Raw genomic sequence first — 27,268 nt, forward strand, 5'->3', positions numbered from 1 at the left:
CACTCTCTCCTTTCCTTCCTTATGTATGGTATGCTTTGTATAGTATGCAAGAAACAATACTTTTCACTGTATACTAACACCTGTGACAATAATAAATCAAATCAAATAATGTAAGTCTACATGTGGCACTAATAAAAAAAATTCCAAGTCAGGATCGTGCATGGCTTGGCAGGGAACTTGCAGGTGGTGGTCCCATGCATCTTCTGCCCTTGTCATAGAGTCATAGAACTTTACAGCACAAAAAGGAGGCCCTTTGGTCCATAACGGCTGCGCTGGCCATCAAGTATCTATCTATTCTGATCCCATTTTCCAGCACTTGGTCTGTAGCCGTGTAAGCTGTAGCATTTCAAATGCTCATCTAAATCTAGGTAGAGGTGGTTGGTAGTGGGAAAAGGCACCATAGAAATGTAAGTCCCTTCTTTCCCTTGTTTTGCCATCACAGCACTTACACCCCAACACCACCCTCCCTAGTCCCATTCTTTCACCATTTCCTCTAAGAATATTTTTTGGGCAGGTGGTCAACAGGAGTCCACCCCTTTAAGACACAGGGATGTCACTGTGGCAGGGACAGACTATGGTATGGGTTTGATGGGCTGAATGGCCTTGGGGCTGGAGTTTGATAGATGACAGCTTCCTGCAACATTGCTCGGAATATATTTATATCTTTCTCCGGGGAATTTTAGAGGATATGGAGGGTTAAATAAAGTTCCAGTTTCAGATGTCCTGCAGTGCTGGGGTGGGGACTCTGCCTGGGTAAGGTGTAGGGTGCGTTCGCCTTTAAGAGAATATTTATCGGCAGGCGGCCAGCAGCAAGGGGCCTTTAAGACGCGGGCGGCGCCGTGACGTCAGGAGCACGCCGTGGGTTCGGGCGGTGCGTGCTCTGGGCCTAGTCTCCGAGGCGGCGCAGCCAAGCCTGCGGGAAGAGTGAGTGAGGGGAGCGGCTCGCCCGCCCGCGCCGGACACCATGAGTGTGTTCGGCAAACTGTTCGGCACCTCGGCCAAGGCCGGGAAGGGGCCGACTCCACAGGAGGCCATCCAGAAACTGCGGGAGACCGAGGAGATGCTGACAAAGAAGCAGGAATTTCTGGAGAAGAAAATCGACCAGGAGCTGCTGACAGCCAAGAAGCACGGCACCAAAAACAAGCGAGGTACCGAGAGAGCGGCCCGGGAACCGGCACCGGGGGGGAACCGGGAACCGGCCCCGGGACTGACAAGAGTTCCTCATCAGACCATCAACATAGACAGAAACCCCCCACAATCCGGAATATAACCCCCCCCACAATCCGGAATATAACCCCCCCCACAATCCGGAATATAACCCCCCCCCCCACAATCCGGAATATAACCCCCCCCCCCACAATCCGGAATATAACCCCCCCCCCACAATCCGGAATATAACCCACCCCCCCCACAATCCGGAATATAACCCACCCCCCCCACAATCCGGAATATAACCCACCCCCCCCACAATCCGGAATATAACCCCCCCCACAATCCGGAATACAACCCCCCCCCCACAATCCGGAATATAACCCCCCCCCACAATCCGGAATATAACCCCCCCCCCCACAATCCGGAATATAACCCCCCCCCACAATCCGGAATACAACCCCCCCCCACAATCCGGAATACAACCCCCCCCCCCCCACAATCTGGAATACAACCCCCCCCTGCAATCCGGAATATAACCCCCCCCCACAATCCGGAATATAACCCCCCCACAATCCGGAATACAACCCCCCCCACACACAATCCGGAATATAACCCACCCCCCCCAATCCGGAATATAACCCCCCCCCCCCCACAATCCAGAATACAACCCCCCCACAATCCGGAATACAACCCCCCCCCCCACAATCTGGAATACAACCCCCCCCCCACAATCCGGAATATAACCCCCCCCCCCACAATCCGGAATACAACCCCCCCCCCCACACAATCCGGAATACAACCCCCCCCCCCCACACAATCCGGAATACAACCCCCCCCCCCCCCCACACACAATCCGGAATACAACCCCCCCCACACAATCCGGAATACAACCCCCCCCACACAATCCGGAATACAACCCCCCCCCACAATCCGGAATATAACCCCCCCCCACAATCCGGAATACAACCCCCCCCCCCCCCCCACAATCCGGAATACAACCCCCCCCCCCACAATCCGGAATACAATCCCCCCCCCACAATCCGGAATATAACCCCCCCCACACAATCCGGAATACAACCCCCCCCCCCCCCAATCCGGAATATAACCCCCCCCCAATCCGGAATATAACCCCCCCCCCCAATCCGGAATATAACCCCCCCCACAATCCGGAATATAACCCCTCCCCCACAATCCGGAATATAACCCCCCCCCACAATCCGGAATATAACCCCCCCCCCACAATCCGGAATACAACCCCCCCCCCCCCCACAATCCGGAATATAACCCCCCCCTGCAATCTGGAATATAACCCCCACCACCACTCCCGGCAATCTGGAATATAACCCCCCCCCAGTGACCTGTAATATACCTCCCTGCCCCCCCAGTAACCTGGAATATAACACCCACCCTCCCCAAGCAATATGGAACATAACCCCCTCCCGCAATCCGGAATATAACCCCCCCAACCCCAGAATCCGGATCTGCCCCTGTCCCTAAAACTATGCTCCCTTGTGATTGACTCATCAACCAAGGGAAAACAAGCTCCTTCCTATTCACCCGGCCATACCCCTCATAATCTTAAATACCTCAATCATGTCCCCCCCCTCAGCCTTCTCTGCTCTAAAGAAAACAGGACTTTAACCTGGTGTTGTTAAACTTCTTACTAAAGAAAACAATCCAAGCCTATCCGGTGTCAGTGCTCAAATGCTCCATCCCAGGTAACTCCGGGTAAACCTCCTCTGTATCCCATCTAGTGCAATCTCACCCTTATAGTGAGGTGACCAGAACGGCGCACAGTATTCCAGCTGCGGCCTAACCAACGCTCTGTACAGTTCCAACATAACCTCCTTGCTCTTGTACTCTGTGCCACGACCCATATGCCTTCTTAACTACCCTATTCACCTACAGGGATCCATGATTAAGTACCTCCAAGATTCATCTGAGCTGCTTAATGTCCTGCCGTTCATTAAATACTCCCTTGTTGCGGCACAGGGTGTCGCTCTTTAACAGTGCGGGGGGAGTCTCCCCAACCCCCCCACTATTCCCAAAACTGAGCCACGTGCCCCCTCCCCCAGACCGAGGTGGATGTCACTGTCAGACTGAGTACAGTAATGTATAAATTGACTATAATCAACCATCTAAAACAATATAATTAACTAAAAAGAATGACATCAGCATAAAGAAGGATAATGTAGAAGAAGAACATTGACTCTGGCAAATGTTAAATAAAACTCAAATAAAAGATTCATTAAATTAATCAAAATGTAAGCTTTTTTTAAAGAAATTCAAATCTGTATTTAAAGCTACTGAATTTTAATGAATTTGAAACTATGCAAAACAAAACTCATTGACATCAAACAGTTCCCCTTTAAACTGAAGTTGAGATATTTATGTCTCATTTATCCAAAGATTCAACACATGGAGGGAGAGAAAAGGCCATTTGAACCAATACTTTCACACTCCCTGCATAATCTATTGACCTCAATTCTGCCCAGTATCTTTACCCAGGCAGAATTTTCCTCAAAACTATGGAAGATATTTGAAATTGGAGCTTTATTTATTTCCTTGGCATCCTCTGAAAAATATAGAAATATAGTATTATAAATTATCCAGGAGAATATGCCTTGAATGTCCAGGAAAACATAATACATCACACTCCAACCCCATGGCCATTCTGTTTGATCATGGCTGATCCGTACCTCATTTACCCTCCAGATCCCTTTAATATCCTTAACCAACAACATTTTATCAATCTGAAATCTTGCAAATTTCCGTGAATCCACAGATTTTGACCTAATTCCTTGGTTCCAGGTGTGTTTTGTTTTCAACAAATGACAGTTTTAATCTCTCAAATGAAGGTCTCCATGTATAATATCAACTCGGCTCTCCATCCATTTGACACAGTAACTGGAAATAAGTCGCAGGAGCATTCTGGATGGGCTCGGTACATTGGCTGTTTCTGGACTGCATTAGTGTAGTGCATAAGAACTTGATAAATTCCTGGGTGTCTGTGTAATACAACACACTGCAAGGGGGCAAAAGTTTTGCCAAAAAAGTACACTTCACTTTTAGCACTGGATTCTTGTAGTCTTTAAGTAGATACGTTTTAGAGTCTCCCAGACAGCCAACTCCAAAAGCCAGATTGTCCAGACCACAAGTTGGACAGGTTTGAGGAAAGATGTCATGGCATTGGAGGCAGTTCAGAGGAGATTCACTAGATTGATTCCAGAGATGAAGGGGTTTGTCGTGTGAAGAGAGATTGAACAGTTTAGGCCGACACTCTCTGGAATTTAGAAGAATGAGGGGAGATCAAATTGAGGTGTATAAGGTGATAAAAGATATGGATAAAGTAGACGTGGAGCGGAATGGTTCCTCTTTTGGGGCATTCTAGGATGAGAGGTCTTAAGATAAGGGGTGGCAAATTTAAAACAGAGTTGAGGAGAAACTACTTCTCCCAAAGGGTTGTGAATCTGTGGAATTCGCTACCCCAAAGTGCAGTGGACGCTGGGACAGTGAGTAAATTTAAGGAGGAGTTAGACAGATTTTTAATTGGTAATGGGTTGAAGGGTTATGGGGAGAAGACAGGAAAATGGGGATGTGGAGCATATCAGCCATGATCGAATGGCGGAGCAGATTCGATTGGTGAATGGCCTAATTCTGCTCCTATAGCTTATGAACTTATACCAGTCTCCTTAGAAACAACTGTTTTTATCAAACCTCACTTGAAGTGATACAGGCAAGATACTGTAGATGCTGGAATCTGTAACAAAAACAGAAAATGCTGAAAAATCTCAGCAGGTCTGACAGCATCTGTGGAAAGAGAATAGACATGATGTGGAGATGCCGGCGTTGGACTGGGGTAAACACAGTAAGAAGTTTAACAACACCAGGTTAAAGTCCAACAGGTTTCTTTGGTAGCAAAAGCCACACAAGCTTTCGGAGCTTGGAGCTCCGAAAGCTTGTGTGGCTTTTGCTACCAAATAAACCTGTTGGACTTTAACCTGGTGTTGTTAAACTTCTTACTGAGAGAGAATAGAGCCAGCGTTTCGAGTCTGGATGACCCTTCATCAGTGCCCAGGGCATCCAGACTCGAAACATTGCCATACATCCTGGTGGTCTGTACATCCTGTTTTTGTGTTGTTTGAAGTGATGTTTGCTCCTTCCGAATGTGAAGGGAGGGGGAATACAACTGTCCTACCTTTTGAATCAAAATAAACCCAACCCTGCCAGATAAAGTGAGTTTGCACACAACTGTTATAAGTCTACTCTGAATCTCCTCCCTCAAGTTGGTAAGCTCTGTGTTGGGGCTGTGTTCTGGGATGAATTGGTCTGTTCACAGTGCGGTGTGACTGTTTTCTTAAAAAGTACAGGCAGAGCAGAGCAGTTAAGACCCCAATGTGATGGCTTACAGGAATGGGCAATCATTTCCTTTCACTCATATTTTTTAAAAAACGGGAAGTCTGGGGTGGATGTCTGCATCTTTTAATTGTGGAGCTGTCTAACCAGTATCATGGAGGTATATTTTCTGTTGGAGGCATAGAGACCTATCATTTTGTAACTTTCCTTCTCAATTATTTTTAAAGTGGTCGTAAAAGATCCCGCAGTGTTACTCGGAGAAGGAAAGCAAATATTGATCCCTCAACAATGTTTGTTTTTTTTTAAAAAAACAGATGAGCTGGTTGTTTATCACATTGTTACATGGAGGGACCCTGTGTGAAATTCACTGTTGCATTTCCCATATAATGGTGATTACTTTCTAATTAATGAGATCCTGTTTTATGTTAGAAAAGCAATTGGCTTACCATGTTAAAGCCATGTGCTTCCCTTTGGGAGAGAGCGAGAGTGGGAGGAGGCCATTCAGTCCCAAGCCCCTGCATCACCATTCAACAAAAGCATGGTTGCCGACATTAAGTCCACCTTCCTGCACTATCCCCATATCCTATGATTCCCTTACTATCTAAAAATATTTTGATCGCAGTCTTGTAATGTATTCAATGATTTAGCATCCACTTCAAAGATTCACAACGCTCTGAATGATTTTAAATTTAATTTTACAATCCTCATCCTTGTTTTCAAATCTCACTATGGCCTCGCCCCTCCCTCACTCTTTACCCTCCAAAGGACTTCAAATTCTCTGAACTCTAATTGTCGCTTCAGTGGTTTGGTACAGCTGACTGGTTTGCTAGGCCATTTCAGAGTCAACCACGTTCCTGTGGTTCTGGAATGGTGTGTCAGCCAGACTGAGTAAAGAGGGTGGATTTCCTTCCCTAAAGGAAGCCATTAATGAACTAGATGGGTTTTTATCACAGTCCAGTAGTTTGCATGATCACCATTACTGAGACTAGTTTTTAATTCTAGAATTATTAATGAATCCAGTTTAAATTCCATCAGCTGCTGTGGTGGGAGTTGAACCTGTATCTCCAGGGTATTAACCTGGGCCTCTGGATTACTAGTCCAGTATCATTACCACTACTCCACCATCCTCATTGTACCTGACTTTAATCCATTCACTGGTGTCTGTACTGCCGATGCCCCAAGTTTCAGAATTCCTTCCCTAAGCCCCCTCCCTACTTCTCATCTGCTGCTTTAAACTTGCTTCACCTGTTACAATAGCTCCTCGTGTAGCTCAGTGTCAAATTTAGTTTGTTCCTGCAAAATGCCTTTGTTTTTTTGCTACAGTACAGCGAAAGGTGCTTTATAAATGCAAGTTGTGTTTGGAATGAGGAAGGAGCAAAGGAATGTAGTCTGCTGTCTGTAATACATATTGCTGCTTTACAGCTTGGAATAATTCTGTGGGTTACTGATGAATACTTTCCATATGTCCTGGAACCATATGAATCGTCACCTTTGTGCTACAAGTTACCCAATGAAATAACATCAGACATGACAAACCCTATGGATCCTGGTCCTGGAAAGAGTTTCACTGTGAAATCTGCACCAATGTTTTCCCTCTCTATGGCCTGTTTTAATGTAAATGACTGATGCTTCCTAGATAATGGAAAGGAGGTGGCTGCAATGTGGAACAGCCCTTTCTGTAATGAGCAGCTGGGGTTTGTACAGGTGCTATGTGGCTGAATTCCAGTGCACTACTATCCATAACTGGATCCCATTTTTCAAATGTAACTCCCTTTCAGTTTTGGCAATCATATATTGGCACAGGCAGTTTGAACTCAACTAGAATCATTTGCTTCCACATAAACTGTGGATACTTGCGTTTCTGGGAGGCTTCTCTTTAGAAAGTGGGGAAATACACTATACAGCCTCTTGGTTAGTCAAGTCACAAAGGTGTACAGTTGCATCGGTGATGATGTCATGCCTGTGTCACTTCCAGATTTGGCTATCTCAGTGCTCCACTGGGCACTGCTCCGACCTCCACAACCTACACCCTTTTCCCCACAAGCCTCACTTGCCTATTGCCTCGGTCTTCACTGAACTATTTTGGTTCTTGGTTCCACTTTCATCATGCCTCACTCAAACACCTTGTCCCTTCATCATAGCTCTTCATGCTTTCTCCCCTCTGTCTCTTCACCTCAATCTCCTCCTATGGCAAGCTTCTTAAACCACATCTCTCTGATAGAACTTTAGATCGGCCCTCCTAATTGCTGCTTTATTGACTTGGTATTGATTTTTTAAATGTAAGATGGTTATACTGAGGCATTTCCCCATAATGCGGATCCTTCAGGATATTCAATAATTTAAAAAACCTGGTTAGTGATTTTGACCTGAAATAAGAACATAAGAAATAGGAGCAGGAGTAGGCCATCTAGCCCCTCGAGCCTGCCCCGCCATTCAACAAGATCATGGCTGATCTGAAGTAAATCAGTTCCACTTGCCCGCCTGCTCCCCATATCTCTTAATTCCCTTATCGATCAGAAATCTATCTACCCGTGATTTAAACATATTCAACGAGGTAGCCTCCACCACTTCAATGGGCAGAGAATTCCAGAGATTCACTCTGAGAGAAGAAGTTCCCCCTCAACTCTGTTCTGAACCGGCCCCCACTTATTTTGAGGCTGTGCCCTCTAGTTCTGGTTTCCCTTCTAAGTGGAAAGAATCTCTCTACCTCTACCCTGTCCAGCCCCTTCATTATCTTCTATGTCTCTATAAGATCACCCCTCAGCCTTCTAAACTCCAACGAGTACAGACCCAATCTGTTCAATCTCTCCTCATAAGCTACACCCCTCATCTCTGGTATCAACCTGGTGAACCTTCTCTGCACTCCCTCCAAGGCCAATATATCCTTTCGCAAATAAGGGGACCAAAACTGCACACACTACTCCAGTTGCGGCCTCACCAGTGCCTTGTACAGTTGCAGCAAGACCTCCCTGCTTTTATATTCTAGCCCCCTCGCGATTAAAGGCCAACATTCCATTCGCCGCCTTGATCACCTGCTGCACCTGCAGACTGAGTTTTTGCGATTCGTGCACAAGGACCCCCAGGTCCCTCTGCACAGTAGCATGATGTAATTTTTCTCCATTTAAATAATATTCCAATTTACTATTATTTCTTCCAAAGTGGATAACCTCACATTTGCCAATGTTATATTCCATCTGCCAGATCCTCGCCCACTCGCTCAGCCTATCCAAATCTCTCTGCAGACTTTCCGCGTCCTCCACGTAAATCGCTTTCCCACTCATCTTCGTGTCATCAGCAAACTTTGATACCCTGCACTCAGTTCCCTCCTCCAGATCATCATCTATGTAAATGGTAAACAGTTGAGGCCCCAGCACCGATCCCTGCGGCGCGGCACGCCACTGATCACCAACTGCCAACCAGAAAAGCACCCATTTATTCCAACTCTCTGCTTCCTGTTGGATAGCCAATCCCCAATCCACGCCAACACCTTACCCCCAACTCCGTGTACCCCAATCTTCTGCAGCAACCTTTTGTGAGGCACCTTATCGAATGCCTTCTGGAAATCTAAAAACACCACATCCACCGGTTCCCCTCTGTCAACCGCACTAGTCACATCTTCATAAAAATCCAGTAAATTCGTCAAACACGACTTTCCCTTCATGAATCCATGCTGCGTCTGCTTGATCGAACCATTCTTATCCAGGTGCTCTGCTATTTCCTCTTTAATGATGGACTCCAGCATCTTCCCAACTACAGACGTTAAGCTAACCGGCCTGTAGTTACCCGCCTTTTGTCTACTTCCTTTTTTAAATGTTGGATGTGTGTGTCATGTTGCAATGCAGAGTAGCAACTCTGCAGTCTTGCGTATTATATACTTTTCCAATCTTATCAACTCTGTTTACTGAGTGTTTTTCAAGTATTGGTGAGGCATACTTGGAGCTTTTGGGTTTTGGAAGGATCTTTAGGTTCTTGTGCCTAGATCTAGATACCCCTGGAGAGTAGCGGGCGTTAGGACCTTAACAATGCGTTATGTACATAAAACCAAATGAGTGACCAACTTGAGGTGAATGCCAAGTCATCATTATTCAGAGTAAAGGTGGAAACTGCTCCTAATTCTGGTGCCAGTTTGAGTGGGCAGTGTTCTGTTCATAGCAAATAGTGTCTAACAAATAAATAATGCATTCATCTTCAGATCAGTCTGTTCTGTATGTGTGTAAACTGAACCTCAGCTTGTATTAAATGCTATTTTTCTCATTCGTGACTCTGCCTCCACACTACATCTGAGCCAGTACTCTGATAAATACTACAACAGTTTTTGAGGAACATGTCCAAATGTGCTTGTTTGTCACTTGGGTGAACCTTCCCCTTTGACCCGAGCATCAGAAGAACAGGAACTAAATCCTTATTGGAGAAACTTGTGACTTTAGCGCATTAGCACATACATCAAGACCGTCTCGAGGTGTGTTGTACCCTGAATCTGGTTTCTGTCCTTTGCCAGAATAATAAAACTTAAATGTGTGCTTAGGCAGAGTCACCATATGACTAAGCAAAGCCAGCACAGTTTTATAGGAGGGCAGTTATTGTTGAGTGTTTTCAAGGCTGTAACCAGCAAGAGAGAGGAGGAGGAACTTGTGAATTTGTTAGAATATATTTTAATATATTTGGAATTTCAAAAGACAATAGATAAGATGCCACACTGTAAGATTAATTTTCTTAAGAGTGGTGCAAGGATTGAAGATTGGTTAACGGACAGAAACCAGAATCCTAGAATCCCCACATTGCAGAAGGAGGCCATTCAGCCCATCGAGTCTGCACTGACAGCAATTCCACTCAGGCCCTATCCCCGTAACCCCACGTAATTCCCTGACACCAAGGGGCAATCTCATCCAGACCTGCTCCCCGTAACCCCAAATATTTACCCCGCTAATCTCCCTAACCTACATATCTTGGGACACTAAGGGGCAATTTAGCCTGGCCAATCCACTTAACCTGCACATCTTTGGAGGTGGGAGGAAACCGGAGCACCTGAGGAAACCCACGCAGACACTGGGAGAATGTGCAAACTCCACACAGTCACCTGAGGCCAGAATTGAACCCGAGTCCCTGGCGCTGTGAGGTAGCAGTGCTAACCACTGTGCCACCGTGCTGCCCGAATGTAGGAATAAATGGTCATTTTCAGCATAGCCAGGTGCAACTAGTGGAGTACTGCAAAGATCAGTGCCTGGATCACCTCTATTTACAATCTGTATCAATGACTTGGATGAGGGGACCATATATCCAAGTTGTTTATGATAAATGCTAAGCTTATGTGGGAAACTATGCTGTGACGAGACTACAGGGGATTAAAGTCTGGTTATGTGATTGTATTCCATCTGCACCTTTCTTGTCCAGGGTGAGGAATCGTGAAATCTTGTGTGAAACGCCAATTGTTTTTGAAGAAGTGCGAGATTAGTTGGTGCTCGGAGAGATTTGGGTGTCCTTGTACACAAAGCTCACATGCAGATCCAGCAAGAGATTTGGAAGGCGAATGCTCTGTTGCCTTTTATTGCAAGCAAGTTGAAGTAGAAAAATAAGGAAGTCATGCTTTGCTGAGGCCACACCTAAAATATTGTGTATAGTTTTGCCTCCTGACCTAAGGAAGGCTATACTTGCCTTAGAAGGATGCATTGAGGATTTACCAGATTGATTCCTCAAATGAGTATTATGATGGGAGATTGAGGAGAATGGGTCTATAATCTCTGGAGTTTAGAAGACTGATCAGTGATCCCATTGAAACATATATTTCTTATGGAGCTTGATTGGGTAGATGCGACCGTCTAGATGGAGAATGGATATAGGATCATGGTTTCAGGATAAAGGGTTCTTTGGACTAAGCTGTGGGGAACTTTCTTCGCTTAGACAGAGGCTTGTGAATCTTTCAAATTCTCTTCAGAGGGCTGGTGATGTGCAGTCATTGAGTAAATTCAAAACTGAAACTAATAGACATTTTGGCACTAAGTCGTTCAAGTGATGTGGGGAAGTAGAGTTGAGTGTGGAGGTTCTGTCAACATATTGAATGTGGCGTTGGTTTGAGGGGCTGTATAGCCCATTCCTCATAGAGTTATAGATTTTTACAGCACGGAAAGGCAGTTCAAGTGCTCATCTAAATACTTATTAAATGTTGAGGGTTCCCACTTCTCCACCCTTTCAGGCAGTGAGTTCCAGATTGCCACCACCCTCTGGGTGAAAAAGCTTTTCCTCACATCTATAAGCCCCTTAACTTTATACCCCTGTTATTGACCCGTCTACTAAGGGGAAAAAATCCTTCCTATCCATTTCTGTCGAAGCCCCTCATAATTTTATACACCTCAATCAGGTCCGCCCTCAGCCTTCTCTGCTCGAAGGAATACAACCCCAACCTATCCTCCTTGGATCCCCTCTTGAAGCTTGATCCTTTGTAGTTGGGGTTTGAGGCGATCTCTGAACATCTACCAATACCTGAATTTTAAAATGTGCAGCCAGTGTGGTAACCAACAGGTTAAGTTCAGCTGAACAGTGTTCTCATACCCACTTAGCATTAGCTTGCCTCAGAAAGATCCTTATGGAACTCTCAAATAAAAGCAAAACACTGCAGAGATCTGAAATATAAAGTGCTGGAAAAACTCAGCAGGTCTGGCAGCATCTGTGGAGAAAGAACCAGAGTTAACGTTTCGAGTCTAAAATAACTTACAGTTGGACTCATTGGACTCGAAGGTTAACTCCTTCTCTCTCCACAGACTCCAAACCTGCAAGAGTTTTTTTCCAGCATGTTCTGTTTTCAATTCCATGTGGAACTCTCCCTTTTGTTCAATTTGAAGCAGAGGATTGTCGATCCGAGGTGAGTGCTGTAATGTCAGTGAATGTAGAAATTGAACGTCCTGCTAACACTCACCTGTCTGGATTTGTACATTGGGTGAGATGCTGCCAGATGACAAAACCAAACTGCTTAACAATATTTAAAAAATCTAGCCATGAATGATTTATTTTTAGCCTTGTAGGGTATAAGGAACAGAATGAAGTCATTCAGTGTTAGTGGGTGTGTTGAATTTGACAGCACCATGTTGAGTCATTGCTGTTATAGATTGCATCATTTGTTACTTCATGAGTATCACCCCCACCAGTTTGTATTTTTTTTGTTGACCCAAGTTATTTTGCCCTTGGAATCTTTTCCCTGCTGTGGCCTGTGAGTGAAATTAAGATTTTCAAAGGATTGAGTATATAACAAGCTGTCAAATCTCTCACTTTTCCATAGTATCCCTAAAGTGCAGAAAGTGGCCATTCGGCCCATCATGCCTGCACCGACTCTCCAAAAGAGCATCTTACCCATGCTCATCCTATCCCTGTAACCCTACGCATTTACTGTGGCTAACCCACCTAACCTACGCATCTTGGGACACTAAGAGGCAATTTAGCATGGCCAATCCACCTAACCTGCACATTTATTGGAGTGTGTATCCCCCTGATTCCCACACGATTCTCCTAAAGGTGCTGACTATTCAGAGTTTGTGGTTGCACAAGTATTTTAAACTCTGATTCCTCTGAGTGGTTATTCGTCACGTGAGTTTAGACCAGTGTCATCATGCTATTTGGCTATAGCAGGCATCGCTAGGTCTTTTCTCGTTCTTTTTGAAGTTCCTGGGAGCCATTGGGAATGATGTGCAGCATGCCACTTTTCCAGTGTTAGTTTAGCTGTCATTACAACATTGACCATGCCTTAAAAGTACTTCATTGGTTCAAAAGGACTCTGAAGTGGCCTGAGGTTGTGAAAGGTGCTAAATAAATGCAAATTTGCTTTTTAATGCTGGGCTAGAAGCAGATAATATTCCTCCTCTGAATCTTCATTCCCAAAACAATTATAGAATGAATTTTGATAAAGAAAGCAGCTGCACAAATGCCCCTGGCAGCCAGTTTCCTCTCTCCAAACATAGACCTACATGTCGCAATTCACCTTTATCCAAATGAAACCAGTGTTTCGGGTTTGAACGTAATGAAATTACCATTACAACCAATTTCACACAGTGAGATCACACTGAAAGCAATGAGGTAAATAGCAAGTTATTCTAGGTCTCTAAAACTGGAAATGAGTATCATAGAAGGCTGGATGGTAGAACATGCAAACGTGGAGTATCATAGAATCCCCACAGTGCAGAAAGAGGCCATTCGGCCCATCATGTGTGCACCGACTACAATCCCACCCAGCTCTTATCCCTGTAACCCCACATATTTACCCTGTTAATCCCCCTGAAACTAAGGGGCAATTTAGCATGGCCAATTAACCATCTTTGGAGAAAATCGGAGCAAACCCACGCAGACACGGGGAGAACATGCAAACTCCAGACAGATAGTGATCTGAGGCCGGAATTGAACTTGGATCCCTGGTGCTGTGTGGCAGCAGTGCTAGGTGCTGTGCCACCGTGCTGCCAACTAAATGTTGGTGAGAATATTAGAAAAATGCTGTTTTAAATAGCTCTGTGGGATCTTTTTACATCCTCCTCAAAGCAATCGACAGGGAAGATAACAAAATATTATATCCCTCTGCCTCTGCCAGAAAATATACCTCCGATACAATTCAAAAATGCACAACTGATATCAAATACAGAACGTACACAATTACTAATGTCACTAACCTTTCTCATCAGATTTCAGCAGTGAGAAGGCATCACAACCAGTCTCCCCTCTAATTTCTCTCCCCTGTGCATGGCCCATTTATCTCTTGTGTGGTCACTTTAAGATGCACACATCTTAAAGGGGCCATTTTCTCCTGCGTGGTCAGCTCTGAGCTGCTGTGATGCCGTGCATCCTTGCAACTTGGAGTGAATGTTGATCACATCTGTGCTCTTAACTGCTGAACTGAAGCACAGACATGTTGTGGGTCATCATCTTCCAGGCATCACAGAACCACCAGAATAAATTAACTCATCACTCATATCATTACAGTCTGTGGGACCTTGCCGTGCGCAAATTAGCTACCGTTTCCCTCCATTACAACAGTAATAACACTTCAGAAGTGCTTTACTGCCTGCAAAGAGACTTGTGACACCAACTTGCATTGATGTAAAAAAAACTGCAGACGCTGGAAATCTGAAATACAAACAGAAAATGTTAGGAACAGAAACCGGTCTGGCAACATCTGTGGAAAGAGAAACAGTTTTTTCACCAGAACCCTGGGAAAAGGTCATAGACCTGAAACTTAGCTCTGCGTCTCCATAGAGATTGACAGACCTCACAGTATTTGCTGCATTTATATAACGCCTTTCAATGGGAAATTTATTTATTAAATGTTGTAGCATTTTGGTGTTAATTTTTTAAATTGCTTTGTCAATAACTATTCCTGATGACAAGTTCTTCTCAGTCTGTGTAGTACCTGGATATACAAAAAACCGATTGACTGAAAGAGATGAGAGTGGATTTGATTCTGATCTTCTGTTGTGATGTTGTCACCAAGCCAATTAAATGGCTTTAACCTTTAGTTTATCAGAAACCAATAAGAAACTATCACTGTTCAGTTGCTTTACACTCTTAAATTTAATGGCTTTTTATTCAAAAGTTGGTCGTTTTGCCTTAACTTATTCTTGACGTGAGGTGGGTGTCGCTGGCCCGGTGGGTGTCGCTGGCCAGGTCGGCATTTATTGCCCATCCCAGTTACCCTCGAAGATGGTGATGAGCTGCCACCTTAAATTCATGGAATCACAGAATCCTACAGTGCAGAAAAGGCCCATCTGCCCATCGAGTCTGCACCGACACATGAAAGGCCCTGACCCGCCCACCTAATCCCACTTGCCAGCACTTGGCCCGTAGCCTTGAATGTTATGATGTGCCAAGAACTCATCCAGGTACTTTTTAAAGGATGTGAGGCATCCCGCCTCCACCACCCTCCCAGGCAGCGCATTCCAGATCGTCAACACCCTCTGAGTAAAAGGTTTTTCCTCAAATCCCTCCTAAACCTCCCACCCCTCACTTTTAACTTGTGTCCCATTGTAACTGACGCTTCAACTAAGGGGAACAGCTGCTCCCTGTCCATGCCCCTCATAATCTTGAACACCTCAATCAGGTCACCCCTCAGACTTCTCTGCTCCAGAGAAAACAACCCAAGCCTATCCAACCTTTATAACTTAAATGTTCCATCCCAGGCACCATCATGGTGAATCTCCTCTGCACTCCCTCAAGTGTGTTCACGTCCTTCCTATAATGTGACCAGAACTGCCCACAGTGCTCCAGCTGTGGCCTCACCAAAGTTCCATACAACTCCATCATGACCTCTCTGCTTTTGTAATCTATACCCCGATTGATAAAGGCGTGTGTGCCATACGCCTTTCTCATCACCCTATTAACCTGCCTTTCTCCTGCAGTCCATCTGGGTCTACCCACAGTTAGGAAAGTGTTCCAGGATTTTGACCCAGCCAAAGTGAAGGAATGGCCATTATAGTTCCAAGTCAGGATGGTGTGTGGCTTGGAGGGAAACCTGCAGGCGGTGATATTCCTGGGCATTGGCTGTCATTATTCTTCTTGGGGTAGAGGTCGTGGGATGGAAGGTGCTGTTAATGGAGCCATGGTGAGTTGCTGCAGTGCATCTTGTAGATGGTGCACACTGCTACCATGGTTGATTGGTGGTGGAGGGAGTGAATGTTGTGGCTTGAGTTGTTGGAGCCGCACTCATCCAGGCAAGGGAAGACTATTTCCATCAGACTCCTGACTAGTGCCTTGTAGACAGGCATTGGAGAGTCAGGAGATCAGTTACTTGCTGCAGAATTCCCAGCCTCTGACCTGCTCTTGTAGCCACAGTATTTATATGGCTTTCAGTTCATTTATATTTTGATGGGAGCTGTTGTTGTGAACTGAACCATGAAAGTGATAATGTGCAAGGACAAAGTGAGCATTATTGAATTTTTGTAGCCTGACAGACAAAATAAATTTACCTCTGATAAAGGAGGCTTGTGGGTTTCATTAAGTGTATCTCTGTTGCGAGGAGCTTGACAATAAGCCTCTGCTTTCAGACGCTACTGTCATCCCCATCTGTGGAACAAGACGTTCCTTTGAACAGTTTACTTGAAGCAGGAGGGGTGGTTCTCCTTCATTGGCTGCGCACAATCTTGTAAAAGGTTTTGTGTTCAGGACCTGTGAGCCTCAACCACGAGGTCACGTTTGCCTCAAGGAGCTGACCTGGCTTTTGTGCTTTTGCTATACAGTGGAATGCAGTGTACCTACAGAGACTGAATGTAAAAGCACAAAGACTTCTCTCCCCAAAAAGAAAGACAAGCGGTTGAATGTAAATGTATTTTTAAAGGGAATTGAAAAGCTTTCGCCTGAGATTACGCTTCTGAAGATATGTTGTATTAATCTCCCAAAGTTGTGCCTTTCTGAAAAATATCAAAGAGATCTGAGTACCCGGTGGGGTCGACAATTGTTTAATTCAAGTACTTGTCATCCAGTTTAACCAGCCATACAGGTTGGTTGGTGATTTCCCTACAGAGTATTTGTGGCCATTTTCCCATTCACAGACATATTTGGGTTCAATCTCAAGTTAGCAAGTTCTCATTGAATCATAGAATCCCTACAGTGCAGAAGGAAGCCATTCGGCCCATCGAGTCTGCACTGACCACAATCCCACACAGGCCTTATCCCCATAACCCATTTACCCTAGCTAGTCCCCCTGATACTAAGGGGCAATTTAGCATGGCCAAAGCACCTAACCTGCACATCTTTGGACTGTGGGAGGAAACCGGAGCAAACCCACGCAGACACGGGGAGAAAATGCAAACTCTACACAGACAGTGACCCAAGCCGGGAATTGAACCCGGGTCCCTGGCGCTGTGAGGCAGCAGTGCTAACCACTGTGCCACCGTGCCGTTCTGATGGATTGGGGGTGCCTGTTGATGCAGGGAAGTAGAATCAGGGTTCAGACTGTATAGTCTGACAGAGTATCTCTCAGATATTAGCTCGGGTATCCAAAAGACTAGTTAAGGAGGCAGGTTTTAAGGATCAATTTAAAAGGGAAGTAGGGGTGGGATGATTTAGGGAGAGAATTCCAGAGCTTGGGGCCAAGGCACCTGAAGGTACGGCCACCAGCCGTGAAATGATGAAAATTGAAGATGTGACCAGTTTTCCACTTTGATATATCTGATAATTATTGCCTGCAAGTGAATTACTGACCAAGATTGTTCAGCTGCCTGAAGAGTTGTGAATGGGAGAGTTTTAGCTGCTCTCTCTTTTGCTATTCAGTAAATTTATGCTAATGTGATATAACTCTGATCAATGGCTCTTTTCAAGCTGTGGATTGGTAACTGTTGCATTGCAGAACTGGGCAGCATTATTTATGCAGGAAGCATTTAGTTCCAAAAATGCAGCGTTGGAAACTATCGAGAGCTGTTGTTGCAAATCTCCACAATTCCAAAACTGCCTTTGGTAGGCGTGTACCTTAAAGATAACCGTGTTAAATGTTTAAAATTGGATCCAGCCTTGACACTAACGGGTGCCAAATTAAGGCAGATTATTATGCTCATTACAGTGGGCCAGCACTGTTTGCTGTGGGCTGTCTGCTTTTTAAACAGAGGGAAATTTGATGTATATTCCTCCACATGGGCTTTGCTCACCTTTTGTTCTACTGGTCCCAGTCCCCAGCATTGCTTTCACGGTGGGCAATCTATCAACACAATTCATCATAGTGCGGTGGGAGCAGTTCAGTGCCACGGACTCCCTTGTTGGTGACAGCTTGATTTTGATCTTGGCACCATGGGCAGCTGCTAATAGAGGTCAGGTTATTCTGCAAATGAGCTAAATGTGTGTGTGTGTGTGCAGCTGTGAGTTATGTTACAGGGAAGTCTGTTTATAATGGAGCCCCTTCACCAGTTCAGCAGATGCTTCCAAGCAAAATTTTAGAATTAGAGTGAGAAATTGGAATTGTATGCACCTGTTTTTCAGGTGCTATGAATTCCTTGGAACTCCAAAGTGGAGTCCACAACTTGCATACGCTTGTGTGGCAAATTGCACTGGATGCCATCTTGATAAGGATGTTAGCACCCACACAGCAGATAGATGGCATCAGTCAGCATGCAACACTGATTTGACATCTGTCTTGTCATTTTGGAGCTCACTCCAGCTGGCAATGTCTCCAGCATCGCTGCACATTGCTGCGATGGGCAAAACCAGTGGTGGAAGGGTTCGCCAGATGGGGAAGATTCTTTTAGGGGGGAGGTGTCATCACCCCCTCAGCTGGATGAAGTTTTCAATAAAATGTGTATTAAAATTAAAAAGGCCAGGATGTCTATACAATCAGCCAACTTGTTGATGACGGGTGGTTTAAAAAGAGAAAGGCAATGGTAGCCACAGACCCAGAGGACACGTGGCGATGGCTGGCGGTAAAGACTATGAAGATGAAAGCGGGTTTCCTGCTCGCAGCGAGCCGGGCTGCCGTTCCCCGGTCGGTCGCTTTCACCCGTACCTGAAGCCGAGGACCAGCGGCCATGGTCAGTGGGGGCTGCGGCTGTTTACAGCATGGCCATTCTGGAGTACCTAACCGCTGAGGTACTGGAGCTTGCAGAAAAAGCTTCCAAAATCTTGATGAAGCGCATTACCCCTCGTCACTTGCAACTTGCCATTCGAGGAGATAACGAATTGGATTCACTAATCAAAGGAATTGCTGGTGGTGGTGTCATTCCTCACATTCCAAATCGCTGATTGGTAAAAAGGGGCAACAGAAGACTGTTTGAGGATGGATACTCCCATCTTTTAGGTTTGTTATCCTAGGATAATTAATTAACTGTAGAATGTTTGGAGGATGTGGCTGTAAAGACACTGGGCTTCTGAAAATGTGATTACATAGGAAAACACTTTTTATCTCAGGGGAAGGGGGGGTCTTTTTAAAGTAAATTCAATAATCTCACTTCCGTGTGCACTGGTGTGGGAAAGCCAGATCTGTGACCATGCCTTCTGTATCGAGTGACCTGGAGTCATTTCCTGGTTACTCTTTGAATAAAGTCCTGTTGTAATGTTTTAAATGCAGGATGAACTCATTGATTGCATAACTTGATTTTTTGGAGTGGATTTAAATCTAAATGGTTTTTCTGGCTGTGTCTGCTGTTGGATGAAGTTTTCAATAAAATGTGTATTAAAATTTTTTTTAAAGCCATGTTCACAATAAACATTCCGGAGGGAAATTTGGACAGGGGCCTAGGAGAGGTTAAGGAATGGAGAGAGGGCCCCATGCGGAGGTAACGGAATAGAGTATGGGGCCTAAAAGGAATGGAGAGAGGGGCTTGGAAGGAATGAAGGAATGGAGAGAGAGGCTTGGGAGGAATGGAGAGAGAGGCTTAGGAGGAATGGAGAGAGAGGCTTAGGAGGAATGGAGAGAGAGGCTTAGGAGGCGTGGAGAGAGAAAAACAAAGTAGTAGGAATCGAAGTGATGGGCTTGGTGGTAACCCAAATGCACTCGTGACTGGGTATAGTGAAAATTCAAGTTACATAGGTCTGGTTATAGGGAATAGGGAGAGGGAAGGTTTGAATTCATGGCTGAGGGGATGGTGCAGGAGGGAGGGGTTCAGGTACTTAAGCAATTGGGGCTCGTACTGGGGAAGGTGTGACCTCTATGAGAAGGATGGTCTACACCTTAATCAGAAGGGGACCAATATCCTGGGGGGTAAATTTGCTAAGGCCATGCAGGGAGGTTTAAACTGATTCGGGGGGGGGGGAGGGATCCTGAGTAGTGGGGCTGAAAGTGAGGGATGCATGGATGGGGTGGAGCAGGGTTTGAAATGTGTATACTTCAATGCCAGGAGTATTCGCAATAAAGTGGGTGAACTTGCAGCGTGGATCAGTACCTGGGACTTCGATGTTGTGGCTATTTCAGAGACATGGATAGAGCAGGGGCAGGAATGGATGCTGCAGGTCCCGGGGTTCAAATGTTTTAGTCGAAGTAGGGAAGGAGGTAGAAGAGGGGGAGGGGTAGCATTATTGGTCAGAGATTGTATCACAGTGTCAGAGAGGAGGTTTGATGAGGACTTATCTGTTGAGGTAGTATGGGCGGAGATTAGAAATAGGAGAGGAGAGGTCACCCTGTTGGGAGTCTTTTATAGACCTCCTAAAAGTTCTAGAGAGGTTGAGGAAAGGATTGCGGAGTCAATCCTGCTTAGGAGTGAAAGTAATAGGGCAATTGTTATGGGGGATTTTAACTTGACTAATATTGACTGGAATTGTTATAGCTCTAGCTCGTTAGAGGGGTCAGTTTTTGTTCAAAGCGTGCAGGAAGGTTTTTTGACTCAGTATGTAGACAGGCCAACTAGAGGTGAGGCTATATTGGATCTGGTGCTGGGAAATGAGCCGGACCAGGTGCTAGACTTGGAAGTTGGTGTGCATTTTGGTGATAGTGACCACAATTCGGTTACGTTCACCTTAGTGATGGAAAGGGATAGGCATGAACCTCGGGCCAATGGTTTTAGCTGGGGGAAGGGTAATTATGAGGCTATTAGGAGAGAATTAGGAAACATAGGTTGGACTAGGAGATTACAGGGACTGGGAACGTCCGACATGTGGAGTTTTTTCAAGGAGCAGCTACTGCGAGTCTGTGATAGGTATGTCCCTGTCAGGCAAGGAGGAATTGGTAGGGCTAGGGAACCGTGGTGCACCAAAAAAGTTTCTTTGTTGGTTAAAAAGAAAAAGGAGGCTTATGTTCGGATGAGACGTGAGCACTCGGGTAGTGCACTAGAAAGCTTTAGATTGGCTAAGAGGGAGTTGAAGAGCGAGCTTAGAAGGGCTAAAAGGGGACATGAGAAGACTTTGGCGGATAGGGTTAAAGAGAATCCTAAGGCGTTCTATAGGTATGTCAAGAACAGAAGGTTGGTTAGGGCAAGTTTAGGGCCAGTTATAGATGGCAGAGGGAAGTTATGTGTGGAACCGGAGGAGATTGGTGAAGCATTGAACCAATATTTCTCTTCGGTGTTCACGCAAGGGGACATGAATATAGCTGAGGAGGACACTGGGTTGCAAGGGAGTAGAATAGACAGTATTACAGTTGATAAGGAGGATGTGCAGGATATTCTGGAGGGTCTGAAAATAGATAAATCCCCTGGTCCGGATGGGATTTATCCAAGGATTCTCTGGGAGGCAAGAGAAGTGATTGCAGAGCCTCTGGCTCTGATCTTCAGGTCGTCGTTGGCCTCTGGTATAGTACCAGAAGATTGGAGGTTAGCGAATGTTGTCCCATTGTTTAAGAAGGGGAACAGAGACTTCCCCGGGAATTATAGACCGGTGAGTCTCACTTCTGTTGTCGGCAAGATGTTGGAAAAAATTATAAGGGATAGGATTTATAGTTATTTGGAGAGTAATGAATTGATAGGTGATAGTCAGCATGGTTTTGTGGCAGGTAGGTCGTGCCTTACTAACCTTATTGAGTTTTTTGAGAAAGTGACCAAGGAGGTGGATGGGGGCAAGGCAGTGGACGTGGTATATATGGATTTTAGTAAGGCGTTTGATAAGGTTCACCATGGTAGGCTTCTGCAGAAAATGCAGATGTATGGGATTGGGGGTGATCTAGGAAATTGGATCAGGAATTGGCTAGCGGATAGGAAACAGAGGGTGGTGGTTGATAGTAAATATTCATCATGGAGTGCGGTTACAAGTGGTGTACCTCAGGGATCTGTTTTGGGGCCACTGCTGTTTGTAATATTTATTAATGATCTGGATGAGGGTATAGTTGGGTGGATTAGCAAATTTGCTGATGACACCAAAGTCGGTGGTGTGGTAGACAGTGAGGAAGGGTGTCGTAGTTTGCAGGAAGACTTAGACAGGTTGCAAAGTTGGGCCGAGAGGTGGCGGATGGAGTTTAATGCGGAGAAGTGTGAGGTAATTCACTTTGGTAGGAATAACAGATGTGTTGAGTATAGGGCTAACGGGAGGACTTTGAATAGTGTGGAGGAGCAGAGGGATCTAGGTGTATGTGTGCATAGATCCCTGAAAGTTGGGAATCAAGTAGATAAGGTTGTTAAGAAGGCATATGGTGTCTTGGCGTTTATTGGTAGGGGGATTGAATTTAGGAGTCGTAGCGTTATGTTGCAACTGTACACAACTCTGGTGCGGCCGCACTTGGAGTACTGTGTGCAGTTCTGGTCCCCACATTACAGGAAGGATGTGGAGGCTTTGGAGAGGGTGCAGAGGAGGTTTACCAGGATGTTGCCTGGTATGGAGGGGAGATCCTATGAGGAGAGGCTGAGGGATTTGGGATTGTTTTCGCTGGAAAGGCGGCGGCTAAGAGGGGATCTTATTGAAACATATAAGATGATTAGAGGTTTAGATAGGGTGGATAGTGATAGCCTTTTTCCTCTGATGGAGAAATCCAGCACGAGGGGGCATGGCTTTAAATTGAGGGGGGGTAGTTATAGAACCGATGTCAGGGGTAGGTTCTTTACCCAGAGGGTGGTGAGGGATTGGAATGCCCTGCCAGCATCAGTAGTAAATGCGCCTAGTTTGGGGGCGTTTAAGAGATCTGTAGATAGGTTCATGGACGAAAAGAAATTGGTTTAGGTTGGAGGGTCACAGTTTTTTTTTAACTGGTCGGTGCAACATCGTGGGCCGAAGGGCCTGTTCTGCGCTGTAATGTTCTATGTTCTATGTTCTATGGTTACTTAGCAGTTATTAGAATACACAATCATGTGGAGGTTTAAAGTTTACTGGGTGGGGAGGGAGTCAGAGTGGAGTATCAACAAAATGTTGTCCAGCTTTGTTGACTGGTTTGGTGAGCAAGTCCTGAAGCAAACGGTAATGTACACTTTTAAGAAAACCCTTTTGTTAAAGGCACTCCATCGGGATGTAAGCAACCATTTTAAATGTGCAGGAACTGCCGTCATGCTTCAATTGCCCAATTGCCTATTCCTTGCAGCAGTGAGCCCATAGAGTAGAATCATAGAATTCCTACAGTGCTGAAGGAGGCCCATCGAGTCTGCACCAACTACAATCCCACTCAGACCCTATCCCCATAACCACATGCATTTACCCTAGCTCGTCGCCCTGGCATTAAGGGGCAATTTAGCATGGCCAATCCATCTAACCCGCACATCTTTGGACTCAAAACTCTCATCATAACTCTCAAAATGGTTGCTACTTCCTTAGTGTTTTGAAGGGTTTGGCTATACAGTTTAAAGCATTTCCACCTGGATAATGTGTAGCTTGGGTTAATCTGAATTGTTTTTGTAGATTTGGAGAAAGTGGTCCATTCTATGGAGGGTAATTTTTCTTGTAGCTTGTTTCCCACAATCCATGTGAACCAGGCTTATAAAAACTGAAATGGCAGTGCAGGCTCTGACAGCTATTTCTATAATTTGTGTACTTGGCAATGTAAATGATCTACTGGACTGGATTTTCAGCTTCAGGACATGCACCTGGTTTCTGTGAGCTATACAAAAGCTGACATTCACTGACTTTTGGGAAGGACCAAAAAAAGGAACATTTCAAAGTGCTTTGTGTACAGTTATTTACTTGGATAACAAGTCATTGCACACACGGGGAGGTGGTGGCCTAGTGGTATTATCGCTAGACTATTAATCCAGAAACTCAGCTAATGTCCTGGGTTCGAATCCCGCCACGGCAGGTGGTGGAATTTGAATTCAATAAAAAAAAATCTGGAATTAAGAATCCACTGATGACCATGAAACAATTGTCGATTGTCGGAAAAACCCATCTGGTTCACTAATGTTCTTTAGGGAAGGAAATCTGCCGCCCTTACCTGGTCTGGCCTGCATGTGACTCCAGATTCACAGCAATGTGGTTGTCTCTCAGCTGCCCTCTGAGCAAGGGCAACTCGGGATGGGCAATAAATGCTGGCCAGCTATTGATGCCCATGTCCCATGAATGTATAAAAAAAAAACTTCAAGATCCAATAAACTGCCGTCCCAGATAATCTGTTTCTGTTTAAGGGAAGGATATTGGTCAGGATATAGGGAGACCATTTTGTATAGAGCCCTTGATATTGGTCAATAGACCTTCAGTTTGACATCCCTTTGCATGCACAGAAACTGAGATTATACAGCACTGTACTGATGTAATAGCCTTGATTGTTATGTTCCCATGCCCTACAGTAGGGCTTGAACCTATTAAGTTAATCCCATTAATTTAATCCCTCGAGTAGCGCTTTGCAACTAAACAGAAGCAGCTTTGGCCTGAAGTTTTTTTTAATAAATTAGAACCATATGGTAGAAAAATTCTATCTCAGAATCTTTACAGTGCAGAAGAAGGCCATTCAGTCCATTTGAGTCTGTACTGGCTTTCTGAAAAAGCATTCTACCCAGTCCCACTTCCCTGCCTTAGCCCCATAACTCTGCATGTTCTTTATTTTCAGATAGCAATCCAATTCCCTTTCGAACATCTCGATCGAACCTGCCTCCACCACCCTCTCAGGAGGTTTGTTCCAAACTCTAACCACCTTCTGGCTGACAACTTTTCTCAATCACTTTTACTCCTTTTGCTAATTATTTTGAATCTATGCTCTCTACTTCTTGAGGTTCTCTCGAGTGGGGGCAGTTTCACACTATTTACCCTGTCCAGACCCCTCAGGATTTTGAATGCCTTGATCAAGTCTCGTCTCGGCCTTCTTTTCTCCAAGGAAAACAGACCCAACCTCTCCACTCTATTCTCACAGCTATGGTTCTTTATCCCTGGAATCATTCTTGTGAATTCCCTCTGCACTCTCTCCAATACCTTCACATCCTTCCTCAAGTATGGCACCCAGAACTGGATGCCGTCTCAAGATGATACCTAACTAGTGTCTTATACAAGTTCAACATAACCTACTCATGTACTCAATGCCCATATTAATAATGCCTAAGATGGTTTGTCAACTGCTCTCTCAACATGCCCTGCCATATATACCAATGGTGTGTGTTAATCTAGATAAAATGTTACAGTAATGTGTGAGACCGGTTTGGGTAGGAAAAACAGCTGGCTGCACAAACGTAGTGTCCTTATTTCTAATTAAACTGATTTCTTGAAGTAATGTCTTTATGCTTTTTGCCATTTTCTATCCTGTGCTTTGAATATAACTAGTGTTCTATAACGTGGACCCCTGAAATAATCAGTGTTAGGAAACCTAAGGTCATTTTAAAGAATTTATATATGTATTGGCAAACATTAAAAATAAGGCATAGTTTTAGGTGGGTTTAATTGAATGTTTCTGTGCCTGAAAGAGACTTATAGTTAGATTTCATGCTGGACAAAGATGTTTGCATGTGTGGGGGCTAGTTTTAGTTCCAGCTGGGATTCTATCGTACTTGGAGAGAGCTGCAGTGTGAAAGGTAAAGTCAAAAGCTTTCTTTGTTCTTTAGTTTTAGCTGGAAGCTAGGGGCAGTTGCAGACAGATCATAAAGCAGTGAACAGCTCGCTCTCAACTCTGCAAGGAGAAGCTACAGAGAGAGAGAGGCGAGCTCTCTCGGCTTTGCTGGAAGAAAAGCTGTACAAGGGGGTAATGTGAAAGAAAGCGAGCTCCAGAAGAACTAAGGAACAGTTGGGTCTGGACCAGAAATAGAGCAGGATACTGTTCATGAACAACAAAGGAATTGATTGGTGAGAATGCTAGAGAAAGGTTTTCGAAAAGTTAGCACTGCTACCTCACAGCGCCGAGGACCCGGCTTGGGTCACTGTCTGTGTGGAGTTTGCACATTCTCCCCGTGTCTGTGTGGGTTTCCTCCGGGTGCTCCGGTTTCCTCCCACACCAGAGATGTGCGGGTTAGGTTGACTGGCCGTGCTAAATTGCCCCTTAGTGTCAGGGGGATTGGCAGGGTATATACGGGGTTATGGGGACAGGGCCTGGGTGGGATTGTGGTCGGTGCAGACTCGATGGGCCGAATGGCCTCCTTCACTGTAGGGATTCTATGAATGATAACTTTTGAAAAACAGGAGGGGGTAATTCTGACTTTGTGAAATGGGTCCAAGTGATTCAATCTCTCTCTCTACCTTTATTTCCATAGAGGTGAACTGTAAATAACAAAGATCAGGAGATGAAAAAAAAAGCCTGCTGATTTGCTTATACTGATTTACTGCATCAGATTCCACATTACCCCAGAGGGTTTAAAGTGCCTTCTGTGAGTGTGTGTTTACCTGTAGGCATGTTCATGAATGCAGAAAAATAACATTTATTGTAACCATGCAGCTTTAAAAACTGCAATCCCCACCGGAGCTTTTGATTACCATTTTTAAGCAAGTCATGAAATTAATATGCAAACACTGAACTCTGTTTTAAAGAATAAGCTGAATATTTGAGCTACAAGGTATATTACAAAACTAACCTTTCTCACATCACACAATAAAGTCTGATCTTGTAGGTTTGCAGCAACTGAGAAACTGAGATCATTGGCAAAGGGCAAGAGGGTTGGACATTGTAGCAGGAGACTGCACTTAAAACAAAACAGCTGGCTTGAAGAGTTATAGAGCGATCGTTCTGCAAAAATGGATTTCATGTGGCTTTTATAGACCAGTAAAGCTTGGGCCCTATGGTTTTTGATTTACTATAAATCGTGATACAGCTTTAAATGTGTCTTTGGCTGTTTGGAAGGACAAACAGCTGGCTGAGGAATGTGCTACCGTTGATGCAAGATGTGAGAGGGACTGAACCAGAACTGGCAGTAGTCCATTGTTGGAAGAGGGAGATTTAAGAGTGGGTATGTGAGGTTGGGAGGAAGACAGTGGTAGAGTTGAGCAAGGAAGGGAAGGGTTTTGTAGAGGAGCAAGATTTTAAAATTGGTGGTGTGAAACGGGGATGAGAGCT

General features: G+C 45.0%; 2 protein-coding genes across 2 annotated transcripts in view; both read left to right on the forward strand.

The window, feature by feature from the left end:
• Positions 1-865: 865 nt before the first annotated feature.
• chmp4ba (charged multivesicular body protein 4Ba) overlaps positions 866-27,268 on the forward strand; it is a 40,651-nt gene continuing 14,248 nt past the window's right edge. Inside the window, exon 1 of the mRNA XM_078236891.1 lies at positions 866-1,148. Coding sequence (XP_078093017.1) covers positions 965-1,148 — 184 coding nt within the window. The 5' untranslated portion in view covers positions 866-964. The remainder of the gene's footprint in view (positions 1,149-27,268) is intronic.
• On the forward strand, positions 18,872-19,200 carry LOC144508342 (uncharacterized). The gene is made up of 2 exons (XM_078236179.1): positions 18,872-18,943; positions 19,033-19,200. Exons 1-2 carry the CDS (start codon positions 18,872-18,874, stop codon positions 19,198-19,200), a joined length of 240 nt encoding a protein of 79 aa, XP_078092305.1.

Source organism: Mustelus asterias, chromosome 20, assembly GCF_964213995.1.
Source record: "Mustelus asterias chromosome 20, sMusAst1.hap1.1, whole genome shotgun sequence".
Lineage (NCBI taxonomy): Eukaryota > Metazoa > Chordata > Chondrichthyes > Carcharhiniformes > Triakidae > Mustelus > Mustelus asterias.

Bases quoted from the DNA above. Each gene is read 5' to 3' on its own strand.
- LOC144508342 (XM_078236179.1), top strand. From the start codon at position 18,872: ATGGCTGGCGGTAAAGACTATGAAGATGAAAGCGGGTTTCCTGCTCGC. The intron at 18,944-19,032 runs GTCGGTCGCTTT...GCCATTCTGGAG, and splicing joins AGCCGGGCTGCCGTTCCCCG to TACCTAACCGCTGAGGTACT.